The sequence below is a fragment of the Heptranchias perlo genome, chromosome 3 (assembly GCF_035084215.1).
Source record: "Heptranchias perlo isolate sHepPer1 chromosome 3, sHepPer1.hap1, whole genome shotgun sequence".
Classification (NCBI taxonomy): Eukaryota; Metazoa; Chordata; class Chondrichthyes; order Hexanchiformes; family Hexanchidae; genus Heptranchias; species Heptranchias perlo.
In genome coordinates, this window is record NC_090327.1 from 91,530,003 (window position 1) to 91,554,383 (window position 24,381).

Sequence of the window (24,381 nt, forward strand, 5' to 3'; positions counted from 1 at the left end):
CTTGCCACTTATGAGCCCAAGCCTGGATGTTGTCCAAGTCTTGCTGCATGCAGGCTCGGACTGCTTCATTATCTGAGGGGTTGCGAATGGAACTGAACACTGTGCAGTCATCAGCGAACATCCCCATTTCTGACCTTATGATGGAGGGAAGGTCATTGATGAAGCAGCTGAAGATGGTTGGGCCTAGGACACTGCCCTGAGGAACTCCTGCAGCAATGCCCTGGGGCTGAGATGATTGGCCTCCAACAACCACTACCATCTTCCTTTGTGCTAGGTATAACTCCAGCCACTGGAGAGTTTTCCCCCTGATTCCCATTGACTTCAATTTTACTAGGGCTCCTTGGTGCCACACTCGGTCAAATGCTGCCTTGATGTCAAGGGCAGTCAGTCTCACCTCACCTCTGGAATTCAGCTCTTTTGTCCATGTTTGGACCAAGGCTGTAATGAGGTCTGGAGCCGAGTGGTCCTGGCGGAACCCAAACTGAGCATCGGTGAGCAGGTTATTGGTGAGTAAGTGCCGCTTGATAGCACTGTCGACGACACCTTCCATCACTTTGCTGATGATTGAGAGTAGACTGATGGGGCGGTAATTGGCCGGATTGGATTTGTTCTGCTTTTTGTGGACAGGACATACCTGGGCAATTTTCCACATTGTCGGGTGGATGCCAGTGTTGTAGCTGTACTGGAACAGCTTGGCTAGAGGCGCAGCTAGTTCTGGAGCACAAGACTTCAGCACTACAGCTGGGATGTTGTCGGGGCCCATAGTCTTTGCTGTATCCAGTGCACTCAGCCGTTTCTTGATATCACGTGGAGTGAATCGAATTGGCCGAAGACTGGCTTCCGTGATGGTGGGGATATCGGGAGGAGGCTGAGATGGATTATCCACTCGGCACTTCTGGCTGAAGATGGTTGCAAATGCTTCAGCCTTGTCTTTTGCACTCACGTGCTGGACTCCGCCATCATTGAGAATGGGGATGTTTGCAGAGCCTCCTCCTCCCGTTAGTTGTTTAATTGTCCACCACCATTCACGACTGGATGTGGCAGGACTGCAGAGCTTTGATCTGATCCGTTGATTGTGGAATCGCTTAGCTCTGTCTATAGCATGTTGCTTCCGCTGTTTAGCATGCATGTAGTCCTGAGTTGTAGCTTCACCAGGTTGGCACCTCATTTTTAGGTACGCCTGGTGCTGCTCCTGGCATGCTCTTCTACACTCCTCATTGAACCAGGGTTGATCCCCTGGCTTGTTGGTAATGGTAGAGTGAGGAATATGCCGGGCCATGAGGTTACAGATTGTGCTGGAATACAATTCTGCTGCTGCTGATGGCCTACAACGCCTCATGGATGCCCAGTTTTGAGCTGCTAAATCTGTTCTGAATCTATCCCATTTAGCACGGTGGTAGTGCCACACAACACGTTGGATGGTGTCCTCAGTGCGAAGACGGGATTTCATCTCCACGAGGACTGTGCGGTGGTCACTCCTACCAATACTGTCATGGACAGATGCATTTGCGACAGGTAGATTGGTGAGGACGAGGTCAAGTAAGTTTTTCCCTCGTGTTGGTTTGCTCACCACCTGCCGCAGGCCCAGTCTAGCAGCTATGTCCTTCAGTAAACAGTAAAAGGGTGGGGCAGATTCTGGACAAAAAAAAGAGATTTCTCGTGGAGGCAGAAGGTATGGCTGAGGAACTAAATGAGCACTTTGCATCGGTCTTCACTGGAAAAGAGGATACGGTCAATGTAGTGATAATGGATAGGATATAAATAGATACAGAGGAGGTACTTAAAGGTTGGCAGTTCTCAAAGTAGAAAAGTCACCCAGTCCAGATGGGATGCATCCGAGGTGATTGAGGGAAATAAGGGTAAAAATTGCTGAGGTTCTGGTCACAATCTTCCAATCCTCCTTAGATAAGGGGAGGTGCCAGAGGACTGGAGGATTGCAAATGTTACACCCCTGTTCAAAAAAGGGGAGAAGGATAAACCCAGCAATTACAGGCCAGTCAGCCTAATGTCGGTGGTAGGGAAACTTTCACAGACAATAATCTGGGACAAAATTAATTGGCACTTGGAAAAGTTTGGGCTAATAAATGAAAGTCAGCACAGATTTGTTAAAGGAAAATCATGTTTGACTAACTTGATTGAGTTCCTTGATGAAGTAACGGAGAAGGTTGATGAGGGTAGTGTAGTAGGTGTTGTGTATATGGACTTTCAAAAGGCGTTTGATAAAGCACCACACAACAGACTTGTTAGCAAAATTGAAGCCCATGGGATTAAAGGGCAGTTACTGCGTGGATACGGAATTGGCGAAAGGACAGAAAGCAGAGAGTAGTGGTGAACAGTTGTTTTTCAGACTGGAGGGAAGTATACAGTGGTGTTCCCCAGCATTTGGTATTTGCTCCATTTCTCTTTTTGATATATATTAATGACCTGGACTTGTATATAGGGTATAATTTCAAAGTTTGCAGATAACGTGAAACTTGGGAATGTCGTAAACAATGTGGTGGATAGCAACAGACTTCAGGAGGACGTAGACTGGTGAAATGGGCCGCCACATGGCAGATGAAATTTAACGCAAAGAGTGACATTTTAGCATGAAGAATGAGGAGAGCCAATATAAACTAAATGGTACAAATTTAAAAGGGGTACAGGAACAGAGACCTGGGGGTGTATGTTCACAAATCTTTGAAGGTGGCAGGACAAGTTGAGAAGGCTGTTAAAAAGGCATATGGGATCCTGGGCATTATTGATAGAGGCATAGAGTACAAAAGCAAGGAAGTAATGCTAAACCTTTATAAAACACTGGTTAGGCTTCAGCTGGAGTATTGTGTTCAATTCTGGGCACCACACTTTAGGAAGGATGTCAAGGCCTTAGAGAGGGTGCAGAAGAGATTTACTAGGATGGTACCAGGGATGAGGAACTTCAGTTATGTGGAGAAACTGGAGTTGTTTTCCTTAGAGCAGAGAAAGTTAAGAGGAGATTTGATAGAAGTGTTCAAAATCATGAACAGTTTTAATACAGTAAATGTGAAACTGTTTCCAGTAGCAGAAGGGTCAGTAACCAGAGGATACAGATTTAAATTGGTTGGCAAAAGAACCAGAGGTGACATGAGGAAACATTATTTTACGCAACGAGTTGTCATGATCTGGAATGCACTGCTTGAAAGGGTGGTGGAAGCATATTCAATAGGGAATAGATTTCAAAAGGGAATTGGATAAATACTTGAAGGGAAAAATTTACAGGGCTATGGGGAATGAGTGGGACGAGTTGGATAGCTCTTTTAAAGAGCTGGCAGAGGCATGGTGGTCCAAATGGCAGTCTTCTGTGCAATAACATATTACGAGACGAGCTAAGCAGCTGCAAGAAACTTGTCTAGAATAAATGTATCTGTAATTAAATGTGACAGAAGTGTGACACAATTACTGTAATGCGACAGAAGGAAGTGCAGGCACATGTACCGTCAAAGAAAGAAAGAGCAAAAGTAGACCAAATAATAATAATAACAGAAAATTAATCATGAATACACAACAGGGGTAAAGAAGATTAATTGTCTAATCTATTGTTGAATAAAGATATTCAACAATTGTGCATGAAGGACAGTGGATGTGATAGAGACTTTAATTCACATATCATGATTTAACAAAGATGGGTTGTTGTGTCTCAGCAAGAGGCAGTTCCTTTCATAAAACATGTCAGGGCTTAGCAATGCTTCTTAAAGATTTTAAAAATAAGTGCCCATCAAAAATGCCAGGTATTCCCAATGTCTTATCTTCTAAATTCATGACTCAAAGGTGAAACTTAGACTTATGAAAGCAAGTCTTAGCATCATATTGCCAAGTGCATAAGCCATTTTATGTTTTGATAAGAAGTGCAGTGGCACAATTCTGAGTTTAGAATCCAGCATGCATACACAGGTTGGGTCACTCGGTGTAATGATACTTGCATTTATATAGTATGTAGCAGAGGGAATAAACGACATGTGACATTTAAGAACAAATTATCCTTCAGACATAACCAGGAGAGAATCCCTTTACTCCTCTCACATTTCCAATATACCAAAGACAAGAAACGGCTCCAGTCAGCTACATATGAATTGGGATCTTTCAGCATAAGCGACAGCCTAGGAATCCTGGCAAATATTCTCAGAGACTTACAAATACACGTTCACCTTGATGGAGAGCAATCCAGGGCAATATAAATTTCCCAGACTTCTGTACAGCCTGGGAGAACCATTTCGAAGTGACCTTGGATAATATTATAATTCAGTTGCATAAACATTAGCCCCTAGAAATGTGCTTTAGGTTGATTAGCGAAGTCCCCAGTTTGGAGTTTAAAAGGGACATCAACTGTTAGTGGTGTGAAATGATTTACAATCAATTTTTTCTTTATTTATTCAATTTAGTAAGAGTCTTTAGCCCCAGTTTTAACCTAACCCTCCAGGCAGGAATAGGGCGAGTTTGAGCCATATGCTCGCATTACACCCTCCCCGATTTTACTCCACATTGACTTCTAATCACTGGGTTCCAAATCTTCCAGTCTAGTAACTTGTTATTCAGTCATAAAAGGAACAACGGTCACAAGCCCATGTTCAGACATGGCAAATAGATAGTTTCAAAGCGATTTCCTGGACCATAATAAAGACATCCAGTTCGCCAAATTATTGCACATTTTCTCACTCGTAAAATTAAAAACCCATTTTAATCACCAAGGAAAATTTAATGGAAGATCTTGGAGGTGGTATCTTCAGAGTGCCACAAAATGCTCACCCTAAGTCAGTAGAGAATGGAATGAGGCTGGGGATTAGCCAAAAAGACTGAAATAGAACCTGCATAAAAGGAGGCCATATGAGCCATTACGCCCATAGAGATGCATTCAATAAATAGAGCTCCCTTTATATACACTGGCAGTAAATAAAGAGCAAGCACAAAGAGCAATGGCACAAGAGGGTAGTGCTACTAGGTTACTCTTTGAAAATGAAAGAGTGGTGATGTATTTCAGTGTATGCAAATTATGGCCTTAAGGTGTGAATAAAGAATTGTAATATAATTAAGGACCCAAATTGATACACACTGGTCATTGTTGTGCCCATTTTTCGGATGGATAACGAGGGCAAAAGTGACCAATTTCGCAGGGCTATGTCTTGTGCCCCAGGAACACCTGGAAAATGTCCGATGCTATGTGTTGGGGGGGGGGGGGGGGGGGGGCGCTAATTAGGGGCCTAACACTTGCTTGAGGTCCTCTCCCAGAAATTGGGCTGCCCTGAGCGGAGCAGGTGTTGGGCTTGCTCCATTCAAGTTTTCCAAACATGGATGCTGCATAGCAAGCGACTGTCACCAAGAAGGTAAGCCATTTTAAAAAAAACTTTGAAGTGGAGCCAGGAGTAGCAGGAGTGCAGGCTGCTGCCGACTTGTGATTGGCCCCTCTCCCATTATCCTCCTCCCCCCACGGGATTTACCGCTGCTGGAGAGGCAAACAGCCCGAAATTTTTCTGCTGAAATGGGCGAGCTGCCTGTGAAGGTGCGACAGGTGCTGGCAGCTCGCCTAAATTAATGAAATGAGAGCCAAGGCTCAATTTCGGGACGGCCTCGGGATTGCCGGTTGGGTACCTACGTAGCGTCTATTCTGTACCTGAAAATAGGCCCAGATGAATTTCTACTCTGGAGGGTTTACAATGCCTATAACTGCTGCACTTTGATTTGTGTATGTATGTATATATATATAAATTTCTATGCCACTCTGTTTATCACCACATTTCTAAATGAGACTTCCTTAAGAACACATCATTTTTAATTCATTATCCTTATATTGCCATCACATCAGTCACGTGAACTAGCAGTCATTTTAAAGTACAGAACCTCCATGTAGCTTAATACCCCTGTTCTACTGTCAATATTATAGTACTTTAATTAGCCTTGCTGAAATACAAGATAAAATTTATTATATTTTACACAGATTATTTGATTCGATAATTGACCTACTGCCAAAAAATTCCAATTGGAATTGTTTAAACGTCACCCTGAAATTGAATCTTGACTATTGATATATAAACTTTTATTCTAGTTGTTCTTGCATTTTAGATGTAGTTCGTCCAATCACTTCAATTTGATTCTATTTTCAGGCATACTGATGCTTTAATGTGTTGTTGAAGTTATTTACATCTCAGTAGCTTTTACGGGGAAAATATTCCATTTAAATTAGCCATAGGTAATGCACAATTTGAAATGGTTATCCTAACCATAATGAATCTCATTCTTGATCTATGATAGTGTCATTATATTGTGCTATCACCCATGGTGTCAATTCTCTTGTACAGAATGATATATTTTGTAAGCAATCAAAAGAATAGTTGATTTTATACCACCTCGTACCTAAAATATCTACAGTATAATAATAATTTCATGCTTATTAAATACTTTTTGCTCAATAACCTGCTGACCTGGTTTATTTTACTTGTTTTTATTTTCCAAGCTATGGCTACCATATTGGAAAACTCTCCACAGAGGGCATCATTGTAAAAATGTAGAGTGGTCTAATGCCTCCCATCATCATGTCAAATGGATTTCACCTCTCTTCAGAGCTGTTCGCCCACCCCTAAATGAAAAGATGGGTTTTAAAAATTCAAACTGCATTTCATACTGAAATACGAAACTCACTGTAGAATATCTTCTCCAAAAATCTACCTGAAATATAATGCTGAAAATGGAAATCTGATGATAGAGAACCAAACTTGGCTGCCAGTTGATGACCTGGAAAGGTAGTGCAAAATCATGGGCATATCACCTGGCAGTCATCTTGAGGGAAAACTCTTGGGACTCGGTAGTCATGTTCTTTGCATATGTGATCCACATATCAAATATCGAACAAGCAGAAAAATAACCTTATGGGAGAATTGCCATGTCCAGTAATCATTCTTGTTTGGTTAATTTAGAACCACAAAACTGAGCACTTGACAAAGAAACACCTCAGATCTTTCAGTACCGATTATGTTATTATTCTCTGTGACAAAATGATTTTGTTTACGACTGTGGAACAGTTAACTAATTTCACCCATATTTTACAAAATAATTGTTTGTCAAGTGACCTGAGCCCTGAGTTGTGATCGTGTTATAAAGTATAATCTATCCTCACAAGCTTGAAAATACTCTGCAAAGTTTTTATAACTCAATAAAAACACAAGGACAGTCTGACAATTAAGAGGACTCAGGAAGATAGTCCACTTTTTGCGACAGCAAACCAATCTTGGTAATGATGCAAAAAAGTTTTTAAAAAGCAAGAAAAAAAGTGAAGTTTCTTGAAAATACAAAAGTGGCAGCACTGCCTAAAAATAATTTTTACTCCAAATATGTCACCAAATATATATTTGATTAAAATTGGTCTGTGTCAGTAGCTGTTACTACATATCAGAAGCATTTTTACTTTATTATCATTTTACAGCAGCAGTGATATTTATTTCTGCACTCAAGTGGTTCACAGGCTTAAACTTCCCAAAGTACTTCATTTGCACTTAAAACGTAGAACCCTATTATTGTACCATATATTCCATGCAATGGACGCTGCTACCTAATCAAATAATTTCTGTATAAACTGAGCTGGCTGTGTAACCACCAATTTCAATTAAAAATCATAATGATTAGCTTTATAAATAAAACAATAAAGGTTATTACTGTGACATTGGTTCAATTACCATTTTGGTGACAAAGAAACAATTTAACATTGTCTCTGGTTGGCAGAGTATGTCAAAAGAGTACACAAACATTGCAAATTACTTAATTGCAATTACCAAAGAGAAGAGCTTCACTTTGTTCTATTTTGTTTGGTATTTTTGTTACATGAAGTATTCCTGACATCCAGATCACTGTTCAAATGCCCCACATTACGAAAGACACTACTGGGCATATTGGAATATGTTTTCCCCTATTTGCTAATATTTACAAAAGGAGGAGGATCTACTCCACTGTAATAAAAGACACATTTTATTGAGACCGAGACACCTGGCACCTGTATGGCAATAGCCCATAAACCAGCTTGGGTTTAACAGATCAAAACTATTACTTGAGCTGATACCATGGCCTTGCACTTAATTTTGTCCCAGCTACCAAAGATTCAAATAATAGTTGGTGCCTCTTGCTTTCATCATCTTCTTTTCCATTATTCTAGCAACAAATTGCCAAAACATTAATGACAACCATATCACATTAGAGAAGTTATTCTATTTCAGTATATTCTCTACAAATATAAAAATATTTCCTTGAAATAAAAATTCAAACGCAGATCAAGAGCTTGAGAAAATTCACCCTTATATTATTTGCAGGTGCAGATGAGCAAATGGTTGGGCTCTGACACACTACTGAGTGTCGACAGTTTGATTTCCAGGAGTCTCATGGTAGGAATATTTCTTTCAGTAAACTGTCGCAATTTGTAAAATTCTTTTGCTTCTTTGTATCAAGTTAAGTCAGTCCATGTGCAACAAAATTAAAAATCTTTCAGAAATTACTCTAGTTTACTTTGAAGAATGTGAAAAATCAGAGAGTATTAAAAATCCACCAACAGAAAACTAAACCCCGAACCTAATTTACGATTAGGAATTCATTACAAATTTATACAAGTAATGGATCCCTTTTTCAAATCAAAGGTATTTGACCTTGAATATATTTTCGATTGTATTAAATTTCCATTGCTCCCCTATTTCATTGATTATGTGTGGGGTCAAATCTAAGCTACGGTCCTCAATATTATCTGTACAACTCATGACATTTATGAAGTGAAACCAATTCAAACAAAACGAGAGGAGCAATATAATCTTAGCAATAAAATCTGCAGTGCAGATTCAGGATTCAAATTCTGTCTTTTAATAAGGTATCCAACATCTGCCAGAATGTTTAGGTTCTCAGGGAAAGATTTATTTCAATCTAAAGTACTTGTTTACAGGGTAATAATTTAACATAAGAAAATAAAATAGCATCATGAAATGCAATAGACAGTATCAAACAACATTGGTGAGTCGTTCTTCCAGATTTAGCATGTAGTAAATTAAAGCCTTGGTGAAATTCATGTGACTCACCCTTACAAATGGGAACAGGAAAATCCCATGATGCAGTATTCCCTGTGCTGCCCATACAGGTTAGTTGAGGATGTCCATCGAGGATATAACCATTCACACAGGAGTATGTGATCTTGTCTCCAACATCAAAGCTTGTGCCATGAACGATGCCTCCGTGTGGTACACCAGGGTTTCCGCAAGTACTGCTTTGCAACTCTGTGCAAGAAAAAAATACAAAATGAAGATCAAGTCCAACAGCAGCTTCCAAATTGATCCATCCTCTAATGAACATTTGGGCATAGCTTTCTTTGGCCATTATGTGAGTGAAAAAGCTGGTGCAAATATAAAATGGGAAAACCCATATTACACACGCAAGGACTTTTTCACTCCATTAACAATCAGAGGAAATTATACCTCATTATGTCTAGTGGTTTGGAAGTCGGCATATTAGTAGTCAGAATTATGTTTGAAATATTACAGATGAAATTTACAAAGTAATTTTTTTCCATACATTCTTCCCTTCCTCTCCTGACTCAAATTAAGCTTTGACAGGCAATGATGCTGATTTCTCACTCAAATGGCCATATGTGTGAACCTGTGCAACCTTATAGTTTCTAAAATCACTCCATTTTGTCAATACTGTGAGTGCTTTAGGTAGTTTTATTCAATTTGATGTCTGTTATTTTATACACAGTACCTCACAATACAAATCTTGATAAAAATATACTGTGTGTTAATATTAGGCCATTAATGAAGATTTATGATGTAATTACAATAGGGCTGAATTTCCATGGGGTTTCTCCCACTCCATTGTCATAATTTCGCTTGAAACCCCGTTTGCAGGCTTAGATGAACTTTCAGTCAAACTTCAACTGAAGTTACAGCAGCAGAATTGGAGAGAACCCAAGGAAATTCAGTCCCCGTGATTGTTATCAAGAAATAATTTGTGGTTGCTTATTTCAAAATGATAAATATTGTATTACATTAAGATAACAAAGGAGTCAAGGGATAGAATAGCTAGGTGTTAACAATCCATTGTATTTCGTAATATAATGTTTGCATACAACAGGAACGATTCTCAATTTTATATTCTACGAGACTGAATAGTCACTATTGAATTGATTGAATAAGCAATTTATTTGATTGTGTCTAGCAAAATGAAGCATTTCAATGCAGGGAATGAGACATTTCATCTCATTGCATTCTGTTGTCGAGTCTGCATTCGCTAAATAACAATAATTGCATTCTATGATAAAGTCAAGCATTCCCAATGTCATATATTGCAAAGATAAGAGCCCCAGTTCAACTTGGGGCAAGAAATTAGCGTGAGGCCGGTGGGGCGAGTGGCAGGCTCGCCCCAACTCGCGATGTGAGACCCAGGCCATTTTAAGTCCAAGGCCTCATGACCATACTCCAGGCCCGACTCCCACATGAACTTGGTGGGAATGACATGGAGGTCAGTGGGCAGGATTGGTACGATCGCAGCAGGAGACTACCTGCGTGAGAATAGTCCCTGGCAGTCAGGTAAGTGCATTGAGGGGGGCCGGATGCAATCATAATCAGGGATATCCCGGGGCAGGAGATCCCCAAGGTTTCCTTTTGGGGCCCAGAGGAGCACTCCTGCTATTCCCCAGCCCACAAGGAAACCTTCAAAAATTAAATTAATTTATCATGGCCCTCTTCTGAGCCTACTCCTGCGTGACGCCAGGTTTCTTTGGCAAGGCTGGTACCGATCGTGCAATTGCACTTTAAAACTTGTTTTGTGTGAATGACATCATCAGGCCCCAACTTTTGCATTTCAACTAAGTCCTCATCTGCCTGGGGCGAGGGCTTCTGACGCTGCTGCGAATGCGCCTATTAAAATGGCGTGGGGTACGAGTGTGGCGTGGACAAGGTGAGTACCACACTGCCAATATTTTAACACCCTGCATGCCCCATTCTCGTTGAGTGCAGGGGTGGTTAAAATCAACCCCGAGATGTAGCTTTCATAAAGTGCCTCCATCAATGTGCCTGAATCTGTAATGCAAAGCAATACTCCACCTACTAGGCACTTTAATGTTTCCATTTTCTGCACCATGGTCTCATAGCCAACCAACCGTGCTTAAAAGTGGTCTAACTTTTTAAATAAGTTAAACCAACCTTAATTGATGGCTGTGTTTATGAGGTGACGAATGTTAGTGCTGGGGAATGGACCACTTTCTGTTTCGGGCACCCAATGTCAGCAATAAGTATTCCCATGTTAGAAGCAAAGCAAAGCTTCTCCTTTTTCCCATTTCCCACACCAGCCATCTTGTGGCTTCTTTGACTGAGGCTGTCAATTTAGAGCAAATTAGGGTCCATTTTCTGCTGGGGGTACCTGTCTATTAGGAATTGGATTGTAACTGCCTGAACTCATTTCACATCGGAGCTTTTGACTAAATCAATTAGGAGTAAACTCAAACCGAGGTCCCAGAGGTCAAAGGGCAATGTCTAATCCACAGCTTCACAGCTACTGAGGAACATGTTGACACTATCCAAACCCAGCTTACTAGAAATCTGTAAAATTTATCATAAAGAGAACATCGTTATAAGTGACTGGAACACCCAGCATAAACCGGTGCCTAATTTGCTCTAAATTGATAAAGACTTTTGTTTCAGTTTGTCAAATATAAAGATTGGAGTCATATGCAATAGGTGGGATGGACAAAATATTTGCACTGGACAAGACTCTGACGCTACAGGATTAGCTGAAGTAGTGCAAGGAGCAAAACTGAAATATACCTATAGCCATTACTATAACTATCTGTGTAATTTTCATGAAACATCTGATGAAATAAAAGCTGGTATGATATGGCCCTGATATATGGTCATGTGGGAAAGAACAATTAAGTTCAAGTCATGTTACACCAGCCAGTGACTAAAGAACTTGACAAAAACAAAATAAAAACAAACACAGAAATTTTACTTGTATGTATTACATAGAATAATATTGATAGGGAATATATTTCAAGGCAGTAACACATTTCATAGTTGGAATGACATTAGTAAACTATACAAGCTTCATTTCCACAATTACTGCATTATTTCAATTCCTTGATACAGTATTACCTTCCAATACATTTCAACCTATGTCATTCTGTACATGTACAGGGATTAATTTAATGTCTATTCCAGAAGACATCACCTCTGACAATGCTGCATTCGACTGAATGCAACACCAAGAAGTCCGAGTAAAACTGATCAATGGGGATCAGGGGAAAACTCTTCAATGACTGGAGTTAAGTGGCAAACCTACCTGACACCATCAGCATGAGGCTGAGAGATTTTAACTTCCAGGTCTCATTTACATGCCGCCAGTCAGTTTGCTGCCCAAACTCAGTGGCGGCTGGCCGCAGCGCAATCCTGGAGGTCACCAGAAGTGCTTTCGAGAGGGCACCATGCATGTGGGTGTAGGGGAGGGGGGTGTGGTGTAGGGGGGAGGGTGAGCCTAGGGCAGGGGAGGCCTAAACTCCTACTCCTCCTGGCCCCACAAGGAAAGTAAAAAAAAAAGATGAAAAACTTGCATGTTTAGGCCTCTTCTGGCCTCAGATCCTCTTCCCGCTAGATTAACCTGGCAGGAAAGTCATAACTGCTTCCTCGCTTAGGCCCATAGTTAAAATAGCAGTCGGACCCTGATGACATCATCAGAGCCTGATCTGTATATTTAAAGAAGGGTTCCGCCAGTTTCGGGCAGATACCCTTCTCGCCTGCTCAGACGAATAGGTTAAAATCGTAGGAAGAGAGTTGAATGTTGGTGCATAAGCCCCAAGGGCAAATTCCAGCTTAAATTCCACCCGACATGTTTCCGATCCAGCTGTGATTACAGATATCTCCATGATATTCAGTGTTCCTTGAACCACTGCTCTCACCGCTTCCTGAGATCCACGTTCAACACAATGCACCGCCACATGCATGCTCTCGACCTCTCTCTTCAGCAGCACAGGCTCACTCTATTTCACAGTTGTCCTGTTCCGCAGTCCCATTTCATCCTTCTCTCAACCGGTGCTTTAAGAAAAAATGTTTTCCTTCCTTTCAGGTGTCAAAGACTTCAACAAATCTTAGATACCAATGCCCCTCCTGATCCTTCTTCCTCTTCACTTTCCTCTGACCCCATCCCTCCTTCCAATCTCACCCTTTGTCATGTTTTCACTATCCCCTCTGACCTTTCCCTGTCTGACCCCGAATGATCAGTCCTCAGCAAAGGCCTCAGCTTCATCCCCTTACACCCCCACCTCAATTAATTTCGAGCTCGACACGATGCTAAGCTCTTCTTCCGTCGCCTTCACCTCTGCGCCCATTTCTTTGGCCAGAAGTCTTCCCCACAGCGGACCCTTTCTCTTATCTTCAGAATTCTCGTTCCAGCTGGGCCACTCCCTCTGGCCTCTTACCCTCTCTTGGGGCTCTATTTTAGCACCCGCTATCGGGTGCATTCCTGGCGGGGGGGCTCCGAAAATCGGGGATTCCCGGGGCGGGTTGGGAGCGGGGCTCCAACCCGCCCACTTCCAGGTTCCCCACAGACGCGCCGACGTGCGCGTGCAGCCCCCACAGCCACTGCATGTGGGAACCCCGTAGGCAATTAAGGCCAGCGGGGTGCCACTTGAGAGTATTTACCTTGCTATTTCAGGTCATTAACAGAACTGATTAAGGGAATATGTCAGGAGGGGTGGGATTTTAGAAACAACTGGGACTTTTCCCATACTGGGGGAAACACTCCCAGTTGAAATGGACCTGTTGCAGCCATCACCCCGAGGCATCTGCAAAGGTCCATTTGACAGGTGGGGTGAGGGGAGACCATCACTCATTGCAGGAGGCCACTCTGTCACTTGGGACAAAGTTTGGCCTCCACCACCCTCCTCCTGACAAGAAAATTCACCAACTTGCAAACTTACCCCAGGGTCCAGAGACATGTACCTACCTTGCGGACCCCCTCAGATGTACATCTTCCGGATGGGGGCCGCCGTAGCTGCAGTCATGACCTCCTTGGAGGGCGAACAGCATCACCAGCCTCGCCGGCCAAGCCGTCCACCTCTGACACGTGGAGCTCCACAACACAGTGCTGTGACACATCCACCTGCACAGCAGGGGGGAGGGCAACCGCAGAGAGAGATGCGTCGCAGAGGGCACCACCCTCGCCACAGGGTCCACAGACCGAGGCTCAGCTTCCTGGACCTCTCTGAGCAGCAGTGCACACGGAGACTCAGAGTCAATCGACATGTAGTCGTGGACATCTGCAGCCTCCTTCATGCCGAGCTGCTCCCGGCTGGCCCGAGCACCATCTTCTTACCTGTCGCAGTCAAAGTCACCACTGCCCTCAACAACTTCTCCTCCACATCCTTCCAGGGTGCCACCGGGGACATCGCCGACGTCTCTCAGTCGTCTGCACAAAAGAGCCCTGCAAATACACCTACACCCACTCTGCAGTGACACAATGGGTGTCATCAGGTGTGGGTCTTCATTGTGATCCTCAGGAAAGGGCATTATTGCACAAACCAGACAAGATTCGCAAAGACGTGGCAATAGTGGTGCCAATATAGTATGTGATGTGAGTTGGTCAGAAATTCAATATAAGTAAAAACCATGACAAACCCTCAAACACCCTTGTGCATCCCCTTCATGCTCACGACACGTTTGCCTTACGCTGCCTACTGCACATATGTGATGCATGCCCTGTGGCTGCAGCACAGGTAGTGGCAGGTTGGGTGAGGCTGACTGTGAAAGAGATGCATGAGAGGGTGAGTATGAGACGGAGCCATGAGATTGTATGAGGATTGGGTTGAGTGGTAGTGGCGGGATGAGTACTGGTGAGGTGAGTAAGTGCAGGTAAGATGAAGATGAGCTTTGAGTGGGTATGAGGGGTGATGTGACAGAGTAGTGTTGGCAGTGCAGAAGGAGATGTGGGGTGGGGGTGGTGATGTGGCAGACGGAGTGTAGGGGAAAGAGTAAGTGTACTCATTTTGGCTGACCTACTTACGTCATTGCAGCACCTCCTGCACTGTATGCAGGTGCGCGATATGTTGGTGGTGCAGGTGACCTCCTCTGCCACCTTGAGCCAGGCCTTCCTGGTGGCAGAGGCAGGCCGCTTCCTCCCGCCCGCCGGGGGGAAGATCTCTGTCCTCCCCCTCCTCCTCACCCCATCTAATGATACCTGGAGTGAGGCATCATGAAACTGGGAGCAGCCTTCCCCCTGGGCTGCTCCATGCTGTAATTTTTCCTATTTGTTGCAGCATCAGTCAGTGGAGGACTGCCCCTTTAAATAGAGCTCCTCCAGCTGACAGACCTTACTGCACATGCGCAGTCCGCCCGACGCGCAGATCAGCAGTGGGGAACCCGGAGGACCAGGTAAATGGATCCAATTAGGCTGCGATCGCGCGTGGGGCAGACTGATTTCGCCGGGCCCGTTACCCACGTGCCCAATAGCCCCCCCCCCCCCCCCCCGACACGAACCCGCAGCCCTGGCAATATCGAGCCCTTGATCATTTTCAGTAGAACTGCTGGCACGACCTCGGCTGTTTCAATTTCTCTACCCCACTCACTCACTAGCCTATTTCCCTCTGAACTTACAGTACTCCGTTCTCTCAGGTCCAATCCTGACATTGTCATCAAACCTGCTGACAAGGGCGGCGCTGTTGTTGAGTGGCGAACAGACCTTTACCTTGTGGAGGCTGAACACCAACTCTCCAATACCTCCTCCTCCCTCCCCCTGGACCATGACCCCACCGCCGAATATCAAGCCATAGCTTCTCAAACCGTCACCGACCACATCTCCTCTGGAGATCTTCCCCCACACCCTCCAATCTCAAAGTCCCCCAACCCCGCACAGCCCACTTCTACCTCCTTCCCAAGATCCGAAAACAGGACTGACCTGGGAGACCCATCGTTTCAGCCTGTTCTTGTCCCACAGAACTTATTTCTTCTTATCTCGATGCTATTTTTTCTCCCGTTGTCCAGTTTTTCCAACCTATATCCATGAATCTTCTGATGCCCTCCGCCTCCTTAACAGTTTTCCAGCCCTAACCGTCTCCTTTTCACCATGCATGTGCAGATCCTCTACACCTCCAGCCCCACCAGGAGGGCCTGCGGGCCCTCCGTTCTTCCTTGAACGGAGGCCCAAACAGTCTGCATCCACCATCACCCTCCTTCTTACATTGAACAACTTCTCCATTGGCTCCACTCACTTCCTCCATGGGAGGAGGAGGCTCTGTAAACATCCGGATCCTCAATGATGGTGGAGTCCAGCAGGTGAGTGCAAAAGACAAGGCTGAAGCGATTGCAACCATCTTCAGCCAGAAGTGTCGAGTGGATGATCCATCTCGGCCTCCTCTCGATATCCCCACCATCGCAGAAGCCAGTCTTCAGCCAATTCGATTCACTCCACGGGATATCAATAAATGGCTGAGTGCACTGGATACAGCAAAGGCTATGGGCCCCAACAACATCCCGGCTGTCGTGCTGAAGATTTGTGCTCCAGAACTAGCCACACCTCCAGCCAAGTTGTTCCAGTACAGCTACAACACTGGCATCTACCCGACAATGTGGAAAATTACCCAAGTATGTTCTGTCCACAAAAAGCAGGACAAATCCAATCCGGCCAATTACTGGCTCATCAGTCCACTCTCAATCATCAGCAAAGTGATGGAAGGTGCGGTCGACAGTGCTATCAAGCGGGACTGACTCACCAATAACCCGCTCATCGATGTTCAGTTTGGGTTCTGCCAGGGCCACTTGCCTCCAGATCTCATAACAGCCTTGGTCCAAACATAGACAGAAGAGCTGAATTCCAGAGATGAGGTGAGAGTGACTGCCCTTGACATCAAGGCAGCATTTGACCAAGTGTGGCACCAAGAAGCCCAAGTAAAATTGAAGGCAATGGGAATCTGGGGGAAATTTTCCAGTGGCTGGAGTCATATCTAGTACAAAGGAAGATGGTAGTGGTTGTTGGAGGCCAATCATCTCAGCCCCAGGACATTGCTGCAGGAGTTCCTCAGGGCAGTGTCCTCGGCCCAACCACCTTCAACTGCTTCATCAATGACCTTCCCTCCATCATAAGGTCAGAAATGGGATGTTCGCTGATGATTACACAGTGTTCAGTTCCATTCGCAACCCCTCAGATAGTGAAGCAGTCCATGCCCGCATGCAGCAAGACCTGGACAACATCCAGGCTTGGGCTGATATGTGGCAAGTAACATTCGCGCCAAACAAGTGCCAGGCAATAACCATCTCCAACAAGAGAGAGTCTCACCACCTCCCCTTGACATTCAACGGCATTTCCATCGCCGAATCCTCCACCATCAACATCCTGGGGGGTCACCATTGACCAGAAACTTAACTGGACCAGCTATATAAATACTGTGGCTACAAGAGCAGGTCAGAGGCTGGGTATTCTGTGGTGAGTGACTCGCCTCCTGACTCCCCAAAGCCTTTCCACCATCTATAAGGCACAAGTCAGTAGAGTGATGGAATACTCTCCACTTGCCTGCATAAGTGCAGCTCCAACAACACTCAAGAAGCTCGACACCATCAAGGACAAAGCAGCCCGCCTGATTGGCACCCTATCCATCACCCTAAACATTCACTCCCTTCACCACCGGTGCACTGTGGCTGCAGTGTGTACCATCCACAGGATACACTGCAACCAACTCACCAAGGCTTCTTCGACAGCACCTCCCAAACCCGCAACCTCTAACACTTGGAAGGACAACAGCAGCAGGCACATGGGAACAACACCACCTGCACATTCCCCTCCAAGTCACACATCATCCCGACTTGGAAATATATCGCCGTTCCTTCATCGTCGCTGGGTCAAAATCCTGGAACTCCCTTCCTAACAGCACTGTGGGAGAACATTCACACACGGACTGCAGCTGTTCAAGAAGGCGGCTCACCACCACCTTCTCAAGGGCAATTAGGGATGCGCAATAAACGCTGGCCTCTCCAGCGAAGCCCACATCCCATGAACAAATTTTTTTAAAAGTGTTGATATGGGAATCCGTATGGGTCCTCGCTGTGACTGCCCTTTCGTGGGATGCATGGAACATTCTTTGTTCCAGTCCTACTCAGGTCCCCACCCTCACCTCTCTCTCTGGTACACTGATGACTGTATCGATGCCGTTTCCTGCTCTCGCCCCAAACTGGAAAATTTCATCAACTTTGCTTCCAATTTGCACGCTTCCCTCGTCCCTCACCTTCACGTGGTCCATCTCCAACTCTTCCCTTCCCTTCCTCGACTTCTCTATCTCCATTTCTGGGGATAGGCTGTCAACCAATATCTACTTTTAGCCCACAGATTCCCTCAACTACCTTGATCATACTTCCTCTCATCCCATTCTCCCAGTTTCTCAACCTCTGTCGCATCTGTTCCAACGATGCCACCTTCCACACCAGTGCTTCTATGGTGCATTCCTTTCACCTCCTTCCTTCCCACCGCCCAGGGCCCCAAACACTCCTTCCAGGTGAAGCAGAAATTTATTTGTACTTCTTTCAATTTAGTACACTGTATTCGCTGCTCACGATGCGGTCACCTCCACATTGGGGAGACCTAATGCAGATTGGGTGATAGCTTTGCTAAACGCCTCCGTTCAGTCCGCAAGTGTGACCCCGACCTTCTGGTCTCTTGCCATTTTAATTCTCCGTCCCACTCCCACTCTGACCTCGGCCTCTTACACTGTTCCAATGAAGCTCATTGGAAGCTCAAGGAACAGCACCTCATCTTTCAATTAGGCACTTTACAACCTTCCGGACTCAACACTGATTTCAATAACTTCAGATCATAACCACTGCTCCTATTTTTTCGGACAGCAAATGCTGGTAATGGTTCTGCTGTTGCCATTTACAGCTCCAATAGACCCATCTTTTGTTTCTTTATTTGTCCCATTACCACCCTCCTTTTGTTATTTAATCATTCCTGCCCTCCACCCTATTACAGACCTTCCCTTTTGATCTTTCCTCCCCTCCCCACCCGCCCCCCACCTTTCCCTGGCACTGTACTTGCTTAAAAATTGTTAAATATTTACTTCTTCCAGTTCTGATGAAAGGTCATCGAACTGAAACGTAAACTCTGTTTCTCTCTCCACAGATGCTGCCTGACCGGCTAAGCATTTCTAGCACTTTATGGTGATTTTAGTTGTCTGTCCACCAGTGTGCAGGGTTAAAATTGCCTCTAATTACACAGCTTGCATTCTCATCCAAATGTTCAGTAATAAAAGAAGCTTTAATTTGGCTAAAACCAAAATACTAATTATATATGTGATGAATCAGCTGAGTAAAACGAGTGTTACAATTTGTGGGGAAATAATTCATATATACTTCATGGATATTGTAGGGGTTTCATCATATTTAAAAAAGGAAAGAATTAAGGTAAGTAATAGCAGATGGTACAAATAGTTCATTTTTTGAAATGAGGGGATAACTGACCACTGATTCGGTGGTGCTAAACACAAGACTAGATGAGAAATTTCTATGCTACACCTTCTAAAGAAATGGTCGCACTGCACCAAAATATAGAGGAAAGGTTATCGACTATTTGTTTCCACCCCATCTGCATTCCTGTCACCATATAGAACTTTAAACAGCTGTGAAGAGTAAAATATAACGCTAAATATGTAAATGTCTGTGGGTAATTTCATGCCAACTTTTCATTTTGCCCATTTGAGCTTCACTAATTACATTTCCGATGCTGCTGAGAAAGCAGCTGAAATCCAACATAGTAATTAAGGTGTCACGAGGTATGAACCTGTTAGCCCTGAACAGATCTGAGGTAATTACCATCAGTACTTCATAAAAATAAACTTTATTGCTAAATTATACTTTAAACTATCACAAATATACAAATATTTGACCCCCCATCTTTTTCAATCAGGAACTGAAGTAGCTGGAAAGTGCAAACTTCCATCCTAGGTTTGTCTCAAGTCAGTTGGTCTCAGTTCGGGTGCTGAGGTCACTTGGCAGCTCTACAATTTGTCTAAACACCTCTGGTTTAGAGATGGAAAATTCGGGAGAGTTAATTCGCTAAATTACCACCCAGTGGTCCTTGTTGGAAGTGCACTTGGACATTAGGTGAAGTTACGATTGGGCTTAGCGCTCATAGCTGAATTATGGGCTATTTAGGCAAGGTACTGGAGGGTAACCGGCGCCCCTGAAGCCATACCCCAGCAAGGAATCAACAACTTAGGAGAGGAAAGGAGAGAGATTTAGCAAAAAAAACCCCACAAAACATCAACAGGAAAAACACAAAACACCAAACTCTGTGTATATGTGCACGTGCATATATATATTTTATATAAATCATTTGATTAAACTTATGCCTTGTAATTCATGATCGGTTATTGATTATCGAAACCACACACCATCTGTACTCATGTTTCTACTAATATTCTACAGATATTTACTTTTATAAAGTATTGTTTAGTAATACTGAGCTAGAAGCATAATAGCTGAGAAGAATTGTTATTTGCCAAGATATATAGTTGATATGTTATTTTACAGAATACCATAAGAGGAATAAAATGAGTAAAAGCCAGTGTCAACAGGGGTACACAAGACCGAGATGGTGTGCCCCAGTGTCCTAAAACCAACCCATGGAGAGGTTGCAGTTATTTTAAAATTAGGACATTACAAGGTGCATGAAATGGATTAGGCAGGACATTTGTAACCTTCATAGGATGCAAGAAGCATCAACAAGCTAACCATTTCCAACCCATTAGGCCTTTTTTTTTTAAGAAGTAGTACTTGTATGTTAACCACCTTTGCTGGTCTCAGTCAAGTGTAACTTCTGGATTTCTAATAAAGCAAATTTCTGAACATATTCATGGTCTCCCTATTTTTCTTGCTGTGCTGCCATTCTGAGGGACACAGAACAAAAAAGAAAGAAAGAAAATCAACAAAGAGAAGAAAATATCTGCAAAAACTTGCAGAATCCACAGGAAATGCCTGACTATAAAAATATTGCAATTTGTAATCAATCACTTCCATATGGTAGATACTGAATCATAGAATCGTTACAGCACAGGAGGCCGCCTTCCGGCCCATTGAGTCTGTGCCAGCTCTTTGTAAGAGCAATCCAATTAGTCCCACTCCCCCGCTCTTTCCCCATAGCCCTGTAATTTTTTTTCCCTTCAAATATTTATCCAATTCCTTTTTGAAACCACGATTGAATCTGCATCCACCACCCTTTCAGGCAATGCATTCCAGATCATAACCACTCGCAATAGAATCGTAGAAATAATAAACATACTGAATAATATATTGGCAGGTACGGTAACATCGGATATTCCATTCTGTTAGATGTTGATCAAGCAGCTCACAGTAAATTTTCATTGACGTACCCAATGTTGTTGAGGTGTTGATTAGCCCAGTAAACAAATGGTCATCCTAGTTTCCATTCTAATGGTCATGGGTTGCTAAAGATAATTTGGTTAATCAGCATTGCCAGGAGTTTTCGCACAGCATGTCCAAAGTATAACAATTGGTTGGACAATATTGCAGGTAGTAGATCAACATTAGTCCATATAAAGATGTGATATATGGTTGTCAATTGAGTAGGATTGTCCAATTTGTTACATAGCAGTAATCTAAAATGTAGTTTGCATGGTCCTGTTAGATGGGCCCATGGTCAATTTCCTTTGAGGCAGTTTGTTATTTGTATTTTTTCCGAGTCAGTTTTATGGGGTAGAATTCCCAAGCATTCCAATCTCTGATATGCAGTTATGTGAGCCAGCAAGCACTTAATGAATGAAGGCAGCTATGATTTCATGTTCCTTCTGCATCTGATTACATTCAAGTGCACCGAGCATCAAACATTATGGAAGATATCTTTTTCCCTTCCAATTTGATTTTTTTTAAAAACTGGAATAGTTATGAACACTACAGCCAACCAGATGTCATGCCCAACTACCGGCTATTGGATCAGAGGAGATGTTCAATGATGGAATATTTTAGCTCTCTTTGGCAAACCTGTTATTAAATCAAGGCTACAGACAGAATGTGGCCACCAAGGTATCCAATATTTGCCCAACAGGTACGGAGGGTAATTTTCATCTTTCGCGCCCGGGTGATAACATGGTGATGCTGATTGCCCGTCCTTTATAGAACCGGCCTGATAGCAACAAAATATAGAAATGAGCATCAAATCTTTCTTTCTTTACATTAAATGAAATCATCAATTACAAATCAAATCGGAGGTACCAGCTAATTGGAAAGCAGCATACCCGGAGCGAATACACAGCTTATAGTAAATGCACATTGCAGTTGAAAAAAAAAGGTTATTCAGCTATTTATTTGGACTGGCTTGTCTGAAACTGGGAAACCAATCGAATGGAAAATTTGAACCAGAATCCCTCCGCTTCATGTTATTACATAAAATAACTTTACAATTACGGCATAAGTTGAAAAGCCTGAGGACACAAAAGTAAGGGGTTCAACAAACAGTGAAAAGGGCTATTTTAATAAAAACCTTCAAGAGGACAAAGAGATTAGTGGAAAGGACAAACAGGTGGAGAATGCAATTTAATGTGGAGAAGCTTGAAGTAATGCATTTTGGAAGGAAAAATAAGGAATGGGAGTACACACTCAATGGAAAGACACTGAAGGGTGTGAAGGGTTCAAATACATAACTCCTTGAAAGGATGACTACTGGTAGAGAAAGCCATTAAAGCGTCAATAGCATTTTGTGTATTAGTAAATGAGGCATAGAGTACAAGAGTAAAAAGATTTGTACAAGGCAAAGTTAGAGTACTGTGTTCAGCTCTGGATGCTTCATTATAGGAGTGTACGGCAAAGATTTACCCAGGTGATACCAGGGATAACAAAAAATAGTTATGAGGAGAGACTTGAGCTATGAGCATGATTTCCATTGGAGCAGAGAAGGTAAAGAGCAGATTTATCAGAGGTTTTTAAAATTATAAAGCACTTGTGAATAATGAAAGACTATTTCATCTGGTGAGTCAGTAATGAGGGGTTCATCAATTTAAAATTGCCTCTAAGGGAGTGAGTAGATAAGTTATTTACACAGGGAATTGTTAGAGCGTGGAATGCTTTGCCACAGGGAGTAGTTGAGGCAGACATCACTGCATCATGTAAGGGAAGAGTAGATAAACATTTGAAACAGAATGTAAAATACATGGCTACAGCATGAGAGCAGGGCAGTGGGATTAGTTTTGGATCAGTCGAGCAAAGAGCAGGTGCAGATACGATGAGCTAAACGACCTTCCTCAGTGATAAACTTCTATGGTTCTAAACTTTTATCATTTTTGCACACCATGAAACATACATGTTCTGGGAATTTCTTCGAGGCTTGGCGCATTCAACCGTCATGACAGTTTCTGCTGAACTTCCGCCAAAGTTACAGCGATAAAACAGAAGTAGCCCCGAGGAAATTCCCAGCTCATGTCCTGCATTTGCTTCTTCCTTCTGGTTAGTGGAAAACACAAGAACTTGGGACACATCCATGAACAGTGTAAAGAAATAAAGGCTACACAATAGAAGGTTGTAGAATAAATGTCTATTGCTGCTTTCTATATATTTGCTTATAATCTATCATGTATTTCCCCCCTGAGGGTTTATTACACATATTAGCAGAAGTACAATGGGTTTTGCAATGGTCATTACATCCTGTATGTTGCTGCATACCTCTCTGAAAAGGTGCTACCTGGAAAATCCCCTACACAGGGATTTAATTTACAGAGCTACCTCACCTATAAATATCAGTTATTTCATCAGGGAATCCAAGAAATAGCATGAATATTTAGCTTTGTAGAATAATGCAAAGCACTAATCCATCAGCTTCCAGTGCTTCAGTTACATCAAGCTGCCAATAAGTGCCTTAGAGAGCACTTTAAAGGAAAGGGAATTTGTCAAATCTCGTTGCATTTGTTTACAAAAACACAAGAACGTACCATAAATTGTATCAAAATGTACCACTGCATTGTTGTGCACATGATGTAATCACACCCAAAATGGTGTACAGTGCTTCTGTCTCCACAAACAAAGAATAAAGTTGTGTCAAACTACTTTTTCTGATGCAGCAATGGGGAAGGAAAAGAAGTTCCAGACTCAATGGGCTATGTGTGCCTCTGTGTGCTAGGTCAACAAATAGTAATCCCATTCTATATAAATGCATTTATAATATCACTGTGGAATTTCACATTTGAGATAGAGGAAATTTCTCCCCAGTGTTGTTGCACAAATACACATATATGTGGGATACTTTACATCTCACACTCGCATTTCATAATGAGTTTATCAAAGTTCAAAAGGTGTATGCACACATATTTGGTACATGGGGCATACATAAAGCTTCATGTGAATCTTGCTCTTACAGGAAAACTCCATAATA

General features: G+C 43.0%; 1 protein-coding gene across 1 annotated transcript in view; it reads right to left on the minus strand.

Moving 5' to 3' along the window:
- Nucleotides 1-24,381, minus strand: part of csmd3b (CUB and Sushi multiple domains 3b) — a 1,733,930-nt gene that overhangs the window by 1,025,400 nt on the left and 684,149 nt on the right. The window contains exon 4 of the mRNA XM_067976258.1: nt 9,057-9,251. Coding sequence (XP_067832359.1) covers nt 9,057-9,251 — 195 coding nt within the window. The remainder of the gene's footprint in view (nt 1-9,056; nt 9,252-24,381) is intronic.